Source organism: Atta cephalotes, assembly GCF_000143395.1.
Source record: "Atta cephalotes unplaced genomic scaffold scaffold00023, whole genome shotgun sequence".
Classification (NCBI taxonomy): domain Eukaryota; kingdom Metazoa; phylum Arthropoda; class Insecta; order Hymenoptera; family Formicidae; genus Atta; species Atta cephalotes.
In genome coordinates, this window is record NW_012130087.1 from 4682987 (window position 1) to 4694391 (window position 11405).

The following is an 11405-nucleotide window of genomic DNA, read 5'->3' on the forward strand; positions in this document are numbered from 1 at the left end:
AACATGTTAACGGTCTTACGTCTGAATTGTCACAAGCAACCATATCACCGTACGAAACTTGATTGCATATGCAATAGCGTGGTTCGTTCGGATCGTATGTCCAATCCGGATTATCCGGATCCACTACTTGCGTGGTTGTGGTAACCACTGGTGGAGACACAGGCTGTTGCACTGTAGCTGCGATCACGCTCGAACTCGGCACAGTAGCTGTCACTTTCCTAGAATTTGTAATAGCAAAACTCAATCGAGACAGCCGTTATTGAGATCCCATAATCTTGATTTGACGCGACTCGTTGATTCACGTAAAGGAGGTACGGCAGTGTCTCATGCCATGCTTAGCGCTAAGACTATCATGTTCAGACGTGTTGTTTGAACAATTGCTATACAAGAAATTTTTCTATAAAATAAAATACAAAATTGTAAAGTATCCCTAATATAACAAAGAGTAATCTCTTAATCCAAATTATTGGAACTTAAAGAGAATTTATAAATAAGGGGCAATTTAATTATTTTGAGTAAATTTAATTACTATTTGTTTCTTCATTATATATTTTCTACATACTTTTTATGCTTCTTTGTAGTCTCCTGGATAGCGGCAATGGCAGTTTGTGCCGCACCGGCCAGTTCCCTGCTGAATTCCGCAGCATGTACGCCACCAGTGTTAATAGCCTCATAGCTTGCCTTTAAACTAGCCGAACGTCTACCTTGTTGCATTGACTGCGTGGCCGCGATCGCCTGTGACGCTGCTGCCGCAATGGCATTACCACCGGCGCCGATGTGGCCGAGATTATAACATACTGATCCCACGGAATTAGCAATCGCTGCCGGCGCCGGCGTGACACTATTCGTTGCGATAATGGGCGCGGAATTCGCTGATGCCGGCCGTGACTCCGGTAAACTTGTCGTTGCTGGTAACTTCTCAATCACCAGTCTCTTTTCGACTGATGTGGAAGATGCATTGGAGTCCCGTCGCTTCTCCGATCGAGCTGAAATTTGCGTAAAATTTGGAGAGTACGTCTAAAGATTGTTATATATTACAATTTTATTCCATTTATAAATTTATAATTTATAATTAGTGACTTTTATAGATTATCCTAAAGTATCTCCTAATAATGTCGATGTTTTTGAGAGATTATACTAATGCATTTTCCATTTTTATATTGAAAGCCATTTGAATTGAACATGAAGTTACATTATTATGTAAAAATGCTATACTTACAATGGCTATGATTATCTCGCGTTCTGCTCGGCGTGAAACTGTAACGATTTTCTTTTTGGCTGCTATTTGTGGGTGGCTGATCCAATTCTAGAGATCTCTTTTCCAAGATTTCGGTGATACCTTTATTGTCTGCCTCAAGTTCCATTTTGAACTTGTGTAGCTCCTGATCGAGCCTCCTCAGGTACCTGTCTACCAAGTCGTACATCTGATTGGCTAAGTGCACCTTCTCATCTGCATCTTCTAAAGTCTTGTAATACTCTTTTCTGATAGCTTCGTACTCTGCTTCCTTTTCGCTGGGTTTCATCTTCTTGGCATTGGAAAAAAACGTCTTTACTTTCTTTTCCAGGCTATCCATGGAATCTGAAGGTAGTTGATGTTAGTTTTATCACATAAAGGAGGCACGTCCGTGTCTCGCGCCATAGCTTAGCACTGAGACATTACCAGTGTCTCCAGATAATTTAGAGTTTTTTTTTTATCACTGTTATTATTTCATCACTATATTTTTATCACTATATTCTCTGTTACATCAAATAATACATACTCTGTACACCTAAATCCATCTCCCTCATCTCTGTAAATCGGTCCCGTAGCTCTTGTGGAAGATGCTCGATCACTGAAACCATAAGACAGACATTAGCAAAAAGATAATTAGAGTTTTATATTTTACATAAAGTAATTATTCTTGAATCATTTATTCTTGTATATTTATTTATACTTTGTTCTTAATAATCTCCAGTTAATAGATAATGTCTTCATTTAATGTCACAAGTTGACACAAATGTTTTTTTCTTTCTTGATATGCCTTGAATAACAAGAACAGAATGACATTTGTATTGACCTGTGTCATAGTAACAAATCCTTGAATTGCTACATGAACTTACATTAAACAATTTTATTTACTTCATTCGTTTATAATAACACTACATTCAATAAAATTAATATTTTTTTGACAATATTCTATGACTATCCTCATAGTGTATTGAACAAAAAAATTACGACTATGTAAACAGAAATTGTACTTTAGAGAAAGATTTTTTTATGAATTTTTAATTCTGTACAATGAAATTCAATGTTGACAAATGCAGGATTGCAGATTTAAATAATAATTTATTATTTTCTTTTTTATCTTGGCAATATAGCAACAAGCGTTTCGTCGTGTCGACGAAACATTGCGCCTAACCTTTTGACGCGAGGTCGCATTGTCAAGCAAACGCGCCTTCCCCGTCGCATTTTATAGCGATCAGGTCCAGGTCGCGTAAAAGAAGGTGCGGATCGCAGTCCGCAGAATGTAAACAAAAATGGCTGCATTTGTCGCGGAACAAATCAGCCCGCGAGATTCTAGGTGATTCTAGGTGATTTTAGGTTTTAGGTTAGCCGCGCGCCACGCGAAGAGGTTAGGATTCTAAAAGTGAGCCGTGCCATTTCTCCTACGCACTTTCAACGTAATCTTCGAGGTAAAGCATCTTCCCGCGCCGTCGATTGCCTGCGATTGATATACTTGACTAGTAGTCGCCGCACGTCGTCGGGTAGTCGCAAAATTTCGCGGGAGTTTGCAGGAAAACGCGCTGCCCGATCGAAAGCGTGCCCGCGCGTGTCCAGTCCCTCCGCAATTCGCATTCGTATTTGTTCGTATTTTCGGGACGCTTTCAGCTTTCAAGTCTTAGCGCGCTTTCAGATTTGACTTTCGGTCTGAAACGTTCGATCGGGATTTTCAAGGGAGTGCGATCGCCGCTATGACCTACAACGGGCTTTGCCAGGCGACAACGAGGCTCACGCGAAGCAGCCTTGGTTTGGGATTATTTGCCATATTTGTCGTATACCCGGTATATCATATACGCGAAGAATATCAGGAACGTATCGAAAAACTTGGTGCCCGGAATATTATCATTTCTTCACTTCATTCTTCATTAAATTTAGTCGATTACGAGAAATCAACCGGAATGCGTATTTAATTTTGGAGCACTTGCAATTTCAGCGAAATTTAAAGACTTGAAGTTTAATCTATGATACACTATGCTTCTTGTTTCTTGCTTTTTACCTTTTTTAGACATCACTTGCCTTTTTTTATTATGTTTCTTGATTTTCTGTTGTCCGAAATAAAAGTTGATAAATTTTGAAAGAGTAAAAAAAACACGACTGTTTATAAAATATCTTAAAAAGAGAAAGAAATAAAAGAATAAAAAATAGAAAACAAAGAATACATTGTAGATTAGGCTTATATATCGAAAAACAAAACAAGATTTTTCTTTTTGCTTCCTATGCGATTATTTTTATTTTTCTCGATGTGCACATTTTATTTGTATTTTACTCATTCCTGATTTTTCGGAGAATATAGGCGCGTTTCAGAAGTCGCGCACATATATTTGCGAATCATTATTTTCAATTAAATTCTGACAAGATTCGTTATACATAAAAAAAACAATGTAATGCTATTTTTTTCAGTGAAATGATACGACGAAGTCCAACTCGAATAGAAATGCGTTTGGATGACCTGCAAATATACGAGGAAATAAGGAAAGCACACGAGTCTAAGAAAGATCCCGAAAGAAAAGCGTCCTCATCCATGAATCCACCCTCATGGGGAGGCAAGATTCCTCAGAGCGAGATTCAGGAACGCATTGGTTACGTGCCGCAACATCCATCCGCGCACAATCGAGCCACAACATAACACTCGATTCAAGACTTGGGATACGAATTACAAAATGAATTGAAAGCAACAGTCAAATTATGCATTCCAACTAATTTTTGATTTTAAACAGTTGAATACATTTATACACAGATACGGTTTATATTAAACATATTCGAAAATGATCTATTAAAACAGATATAATTTTTTAAAAATGAATTTGTTCAATTTTATGCAATTAATTACACCGGTTATGATAAAAAAATTATAATCCTAAAAACAGTTTTTACAACATGACATTAGTTTTATTTACAAAATGTAATTGCTATGTGTGAAATATACAATCAATGAACGATGTCTACGTTTTTCTTCTTCTTCTTCATCTTTATTGGCATAGGTCCTGGCATCTTGAATACCGTGCTTAAAAAATTCACAATAAGTTCATAATTATCATTTATGATATATTATTTTAATATATGATATAATTAAAAAATATCAGAACTAAAGAAACTTACTGGCAAGTAGTACATATTGGACTGAACTTACAGAAGACTAAAAAAACGATAATACCTTTTTAATACGAATAAATTTAATAATGTTTAATATTATGTTTATATATTGTTTCACATTAATTACAATATTCTTAAATTATTGATCAGATATAATTTTATACTTACTTGATAAACATATGGAACAAACATATCCAATATCAATAAGTTCCTGATGGCAAAAACACGCTGCCCTATAATCCACCTTTACTGGCGGAGGAAGAACCAATTTAGATCTAACACTGGGATCTGGCAGGAAAACCCACTAAATTATAAAAAAATAAATCAGTATACATAATAATTGCATTTGTGTTAATAAAATTAAGCATGCACAATTCACCAGTAAATACTGCAGCAATCCAGCAAGCTGTGGCACCTTCAGGTAATTACCGCCAGTAATATCGCAGCCCTGTTGCAAGAGTGTCAGCTCTTGATCCAAGCTGCACACATCCAAAATGACATTCTGAAAGTAGCCAGGCGGATGTTACGAATTATCTGTTATTCTGTTATTGTAATACAAAAATCCAAGAGAGAGAGACAAAACCATTCTCTGTGCAGTGAAGAATATGTTCATGTAATTCATGTACTGTGTGGCCGAGTCATTGCTGGCAGTAATCACCAGCATCCTAGGATGCAACTTCTGGCCAGCGACCTTTTCTCGCTCCAACCGAGCGATATAGCACAATGCCATACTGAGTGCACCAGAAATAAGACTCTCCATATTCAATGGAACATCCATGGAGATTTCATTAATTACTTGCTGCAATTGCTGACGTACTGTGCGTTCTACCATGGTAAACTTTTCATACTGTCCATCCATCTGTCTTATTTCTATTGCGTTTTCACAAGGATAGAGGAATCTAGCACTATGGCCATGGCATGACATTATCGCCAGTTCATTATTGGATGATTGCATAAGGTGAGCATTGGCAAAAACAATTGTTGAGTCTAAACACTGTGACAGTATCTTGGTTTCTTGCTTCACTATACGCTGCATTGGATTGACATCCAGAACGATCACCAACAAACTCGTCTCTATTTCTAAAGGGCATTTATAAGTAAATGAATAAACAAAGATCGGACAAATAAATTCCAATTTAATTCTGCAAGATAACGTATTGCATATAAAAACCTTAACATACCAATCGACATTTTGTTAGAATTCTCTTTTTTTTTAATAATTTTCTTTCTTTAAATTAGAAATTTCTTTATTTTTAATTATAATATATATATTTTTGTAAATGTTTTGTTGTGTTTTTAAATTTATGTGCAATTAGAAGTTAATAATAAACAAATATCAAACATACATAACTGCCATTGCACAGTGGAGCATAACGCCACTGATGCCAATGGTTAAATGGTCGTTAACAAGGTAACTCACGTTCAGCATTCAACTGTTGCGGAACAGATCCGTGAGCGCTTGCTGCTATTGGATGATCTAAGAATGAAATCACACGGTACGGGAATCAGCATCAGGACAGAGGATGCGTGATTCGAACAACCAATCAGCGCTCTTCTGCATTTTTCTATCTCTTTCCCACGATTGGCTATTCGAATTCTCTGTTCCACATGTTGAATATCGTGTGATTTCATCCTAAGGGTGTCCCATGCAGCAGATCGTGCATGGATTCGCGTATCGCCAATCACAGAATCATTCTCTTAAATCTGCTTGCGAAATTTGCAAAATAATTTTCTAAATAAGTTAATAGTAGCGAGCGCTCACGGATCCGAACAGTTGAGGCTATAGATTTGTTTTTTATTGTTGCACTTTAAACTGGGGTAATAAGTTGACTGTTAAAACAAAACAAACATATATTTATTTCATTTTAACTTATTGCATTGTGTATACCAGTTCAGAAAACAGCAATAACCAGACCTCATAATTGGCGCGTTCGGGGAGACACTATTAGCGCAACTTTCTCATACTATCTTCGTTGTTTATTAGATATAAAACAAGGATAGAATAGCGCTAATAGCATTTTCTCGAACATACTTATGGTCGTTCGTTTTGTCTCTCGAGAGCTGTAGGATTCACACTATGTACATCCGTCATATGACGTCCGACATTCATCATAACAATAAAATGTCAGGAGGTCGATTGTGTATCTTGAAATGAAGTGAAAATTACAAAAGTGAACAAATTCACTAGAATATTCATAATTTAATTGATCCTAATTAATTTAATATATGATTACCTAATAATCATTGCTCTCTTTTGTAATTTTCATCTCATTTCAAAATACACAATCGAGTCAGATGTCTTATAACGAATGTTGTACATAGTGTGAATCCTATATTTCAACTACGCTAAGTTCATTCGGAGCGACCCTGAATAGCTTCCGAGAAGCAATACGAACAATATTATTTACTACATTTACATGACTTGAAATTACTATATGAAATATACTATATGAAATTGGTCAATTACAGTCATTCCATTCTTCAGAGGAATAGATTATGATTGGCCAAGTTTATAATATCGATATTATAATTTCGGCATAAAATATGCCGTGGCCTATTCTACAATAGAGTTATAAGCAATAAGTCGTAAGAAATTAATCAATCATAGTCGATTATTCTTCTCACACTTAACTGTGACTGGCCAATTTCTTACGGCTACGATTTGCCTATTGTAAAACAGACATAACAGAGGTCATTACCTAAGCTTTAAGTCTTAAGCCAAAAAATTGATCAATTATAGTCAATTATTCTTCTTAAATTCAACTATGATTGATCAATTTCTTACTACTTAAAACTTAAAGCTTAAATAATTACTTTTTATAAAAAGCCTACAATTCATCGTAATAAATGTCGGATGACAGACCTGACAGACCTGTTCTACAATAGAGTCGTAAGCGGTAAAAAATTAATTAATCATAATTGATCATTCTTCTCATACTTAACTGTGATTAGCCAATTTCTTAACAGTTTACGATTTGCGAATTATAGAACTCTATTATAGAACAGGCATTAACCCGGATCTATAATAGATTTTTAAGGAATGGAATCACAATTGATTATTCTTCTCGCATTCGGCTGTAATTGATCAGTTTCTTAAGACTTAAAACACCTATTGAGAATCTGGACTAAATCCGGATTTACAATAGATGTTTTAAACCTTAAGGATGCCATCATCCGTCTCATGACGCGTATCGCTGTACGTGCGTATTCGCGAATCGAAGCATCCGACCAATTACTGGCCTAGTTTCCATCGAATATTTAATTCGGAATGTAAGAACCAACCAATTACAGTCGAGCATTCCCCTCGTTCGATTGTAATAGGGAATACTCGATTATAATTGATTGATTCTTACATTCCGGATTAAACTCTCGATGAAAACTAGGCTACTGACAATCCTTCGTTTTATGTACGACAATTGTGTCCTTAATGTCCCATGGTTCGTGGGTAAGTGGATCGCAAATCAGAGAATCATTTTGTTAGATCTTGCAAATTCGCAAAAAAATAGTATCCTGATTGGTTCAAGTTGACATCTTAAGGTCTTTAAGGCTGCCACAAATAAAATTTTTGTAACAGTAATTTAAGCCGTTGAATTAACGAGAATACTGCTTTAGATCGGGAAAAACGAAAAGCAGATAAACGGAAGCCAATCAGAACTCGAAAAGACAGAAGCAGACAAGCGAAATGTACCGCCTACTACTATTGCATGTGAACCCAGTCTTAGATCTACGTACTTTAACGGAAATAGCAAGAAACTTATACATAACCTCGCAATAAAGTGAATTTCAACTGGTTGAAATTCATCTTATATTTACTGTTATTTTCATTTGCGTTAGATTACGTAGACCTAAAGCATAATATCCTGATTCATCGAAAGTTATGTCTTATGGTCACTGTTGTCATGGAATTTTGTGTGCGGCAGCCCTTAGAATCATTCTACACAACTTGCGTAACCGCATAACATATGCAGAAAAATTCAAATATAAAGAAAATCTAATTGTATTTTACGTTTGCCTTTATGACAGAATTGTGATTGGACAATTTTCTTTATGCATATGGTTATGTGGGTATACAAGTTTGTGTGGAATGGGCCTTATGCCTGTTCTACAACAGAGTCGCAGGATTGCAAGTAATTAATTATTTTTTAAATTAAATTACACGTTTAATTGACAATTGAAATTTAACGATTGAATTTAATTAAATATCATTCAATTGACGACTGATTTAAGCGGAGTTAATTAAATGTTCAATTCCTTCAATTAAATTCCTTCAATTAAAATAGGCAAATTCAATTGAACACCATTCAATTGACTATTGATTTAAGCAAATTTCATTAAGAGACATTAAATTAAAAATTAAAATAAGAAAATTCAATAAAAGATTATTTAATTGACGATTGATTTAATCAGAGCCAATGAAAGAGAAATTGAAAATTGAAATGAGCGAATTCAATTGAACATCATTCAATTGAGGATTGATTTAAGCAAATTTAATTGAAACTCGTTTAATTGAATATTGAATCATCAACGATAAGCGTGCATTATGACAATAGATCGAGCAGATATGCGCTTATTCGATGAATTTTTAGAAATTAATATCTCGTTTATTATTGCAAAAATTGCAAAATAGTCATTTTTTTAATTCAGTTTAATCCGCTTTAACTAACGAGAGGTCATTCTAAGATACTCTACTGTGTGCGTGCGCGCGCGCGCGCGCACGTGTGTGTGTGTGTGTGTGTGTGTGTGTGTGTGTGTGTGTGTGTGTGTGTGTGTGTGCGCATACACCTATATACATTACTCTCAACAAAATTGATAGTACACGATTTCAAGTATGCAATGGTTAATTGGATGATGCTATCCTAACTATGCAAAATTTTTATAGACATTTATCGATATTTACTCTTCTTTGTAAATATTTATACAGTATCTGCTACTTTTTGCTCGATAATATTGAGATTATTTCATTATGTGTTTTATCTTCTGAATTGTACTTACATGTATTCTTTATGCACTTTTTTGCACTAAACTTCTGCAAATAAACCTGTGTTATATGTGTTAGTAGTAGTCAACGTGTATCTAACAAAATCAGTTATGTATAAAATTAATATAACTGTATACGGTCATTAATCAATTGTCAATTAAATAATGTTCAATTGAATTCTATTTCAATTGTCAATTGAAGGACTTTTAATTAATTCCGCTTAAAATCGTCAATTGAATGATATTCAATTGAATTTACCAATTCCAATTGCCAATTAAATGTCCTTTAATTAACTCCGTTTGAATCAATCGTCGATCGAAAAGTTTTAATTGAATGTAGGGGAAATAGGAGCAAAAATTGTTAGCAATTTTTTCCGTACTGTATATATTTAAATTAATGAATGCCTTTGCATTGCTTCAAGTACATCTTTAACTAGATAGTTAATTTTTTTCTGATTTGTATCTATGTCTTTAAATACTGAATACTAAAATTTTCTATCAGTAGGTAAATTGTAACAACTTACCCCACTGCGGTGTAAGTTGTTATATTTATCATTATCATTGGAAATATATATATATATATATATGTGTGTGTGTGTGTGTGTGTGTGTGTGTGTGTGCAGTGTTTGATCTTATCTAGATAAAATTATCTAGATGGTCATCTAGATCACGGGTGCCCAATTAGTCCGAAGGGCCATATTTCAAATTTTGACTATTGCCCGCGAGCCTTCCTGCCGCGCACGCTTTACTCACGTGGAATTTTTTTTGGAATACGATTATATTTTGGAATACGGTTGTGGGTGTGGACCGGATTGAAAGATTACGCGGGCCGGACATTAGGCACTTGTGATCTAGATGAAATTTTGACGTCATTTTATCTTTATTTAAATAATAAAAATATTAATTATCTTTATCTGCATTTTAGATGAAAAAATGTATCATCTTTATCTACAATGACGTTTAGATAATTTATATTTTCGCATTGCTAAAAATGAATATTAAAATATTTTCTTCTATGTAGTTCATGTTTGCAGAAAAATGTTCAGCCTCAGGAAGAGAGTGGATTGGATATATATCTAATAACATATATAATCATTCACTTGCAATTAAATGATCTTTTTATTCTTGCCCCAATATCTTTCTCTCTTTCGTCAAATATTAAACATATAATTATCTCATTTTAATATCCAAAAGTATATATTAAAGTTCTAAGCTGCAATCAATTTGGACGCTCACGCGTTTTAAGCATTTGTAATCATCATTCTGTCTTTATATATCAATAGATATAAAATAAGAATAGAACTGAAAAGTACTGAAAGCACCAAATTGACCGGAGCCCTAGATTTATCAGAGAAGCACAACCGGCTTATGTCAGTACCACAAAACTGTATTAAAAATGGCATCTTTTGTTGACAGAATATGAAATCCGCCAATCATCTATTCATCAGTCATTTTTAATATCAATAAATGAATCATGATTGGCTCAATAAGCTATTTCCAATCGCTTACGAGAGATGGGAAAGAATCAGAAAATCGACAGATGAGTGCTACATGAATTGAACGAGAGACAGATGAAGAGGCGCAAAAACACATGTAAAATTTTGCTCGAACGATACAGAAGAAAGTCATTCTTGCATCGTATCGTTACTGGGGATGAAAAGTGAATTTTTTTTGAGAATCCCAAGCGCAAAAAATCATGGGTAGACCCAGGCGCACCATCCACATCGATCGCAAGATCGAATCACTTTGGCAAGAAGACGATGCTCTATGTTTGATGACCAGAAGGGTGTGGTCTATTATGAGCTCTTGAAGCCTGGCGAAACAGTTAATACCAAACGCTATCAACAACAATTGATCAATTTGAACCGTTCGCTGCTTAAAAAACGACCAGAATACCAAAAAGGGGAAACACAAAGTCATTTTTCTCCATGACAATGCTCCATTACATACGGCAAAACCAGTTCGGGATACGTTGGAAACACTCAGCTGGGAAGTTCTATCCCATGCGGCTTACTCACCAGATTTGGCTCCTTCCGATTATCACTTGTTTGCATCGATGGGTCACGCACTTGCT

At 35.0% G+C, this 11405-nt stretch overlaps 3 protein-coding genes across 3 annotated transcripts in view; 1 reads left to right on the plus strand and 2 right to left on the minus strand.

The window, feature by feature from the left end:
- Window positions 1–2682, minus strand: part of LOC105619952 (inhibitor of growth protein 3) — a 10776-nt gene extending 8094 nt beyond the window's left edge. The window contains 5 exon segments of the mRNA XM_012201465.1: window positions 4–218; window positions 563–986; window positions 1220–1579; window positions 1761–1832; window positions 2655–2682. Of these exon segments, the coding sequence (XP_012056855.1) occupies window positions 4–218; window positions 563–986; window positions 1220–1579; window positions 1761–1832; window positions 2655–2682 (1099 nt within the window).
- A 983-nt stretch (window positions 2683–3665) lies between these two features.
- On the plus strand, window positions 3666–3887 carry LOC105619953 (anaphase-promoting complex subunit CDC26-like). Its single transcript, XM_012201467.1, has one exon. It carries the CDS (start codon window positions 3666–3668, stop codon window positions 3885–3887), a length of 222 nt encoding a protein of 73 aa, XP_012056857.1.
- A 242-nt stretch (window positions 3888–4129) lies between these two features.
- Window positions 4130–5545, minus strand: LOC105620032 (general transcription factor IIH subunit 3). Its single transcript, XM_012201543.1, has 6 exons — window positions 5536–5545; window positions 4938–5434; window positions 4734–4856; window positions 4523–4658; window positions 4361–4397; window positions 4130–4265 (listed from the first exon to the last, which is right to left on the minus strand). Exons 1-6 carry the CDS (start codon window positions 5543–5545, stop codon window positions 4190–4192), a joined length of 879 nt encoding a protein of 292 aa, XP_012056933.1. The 3' UTR covers window positions 4130–4189.
- Between the last annotated feature and the right edge of the window lie 5860 nt (window positions 5546–11405).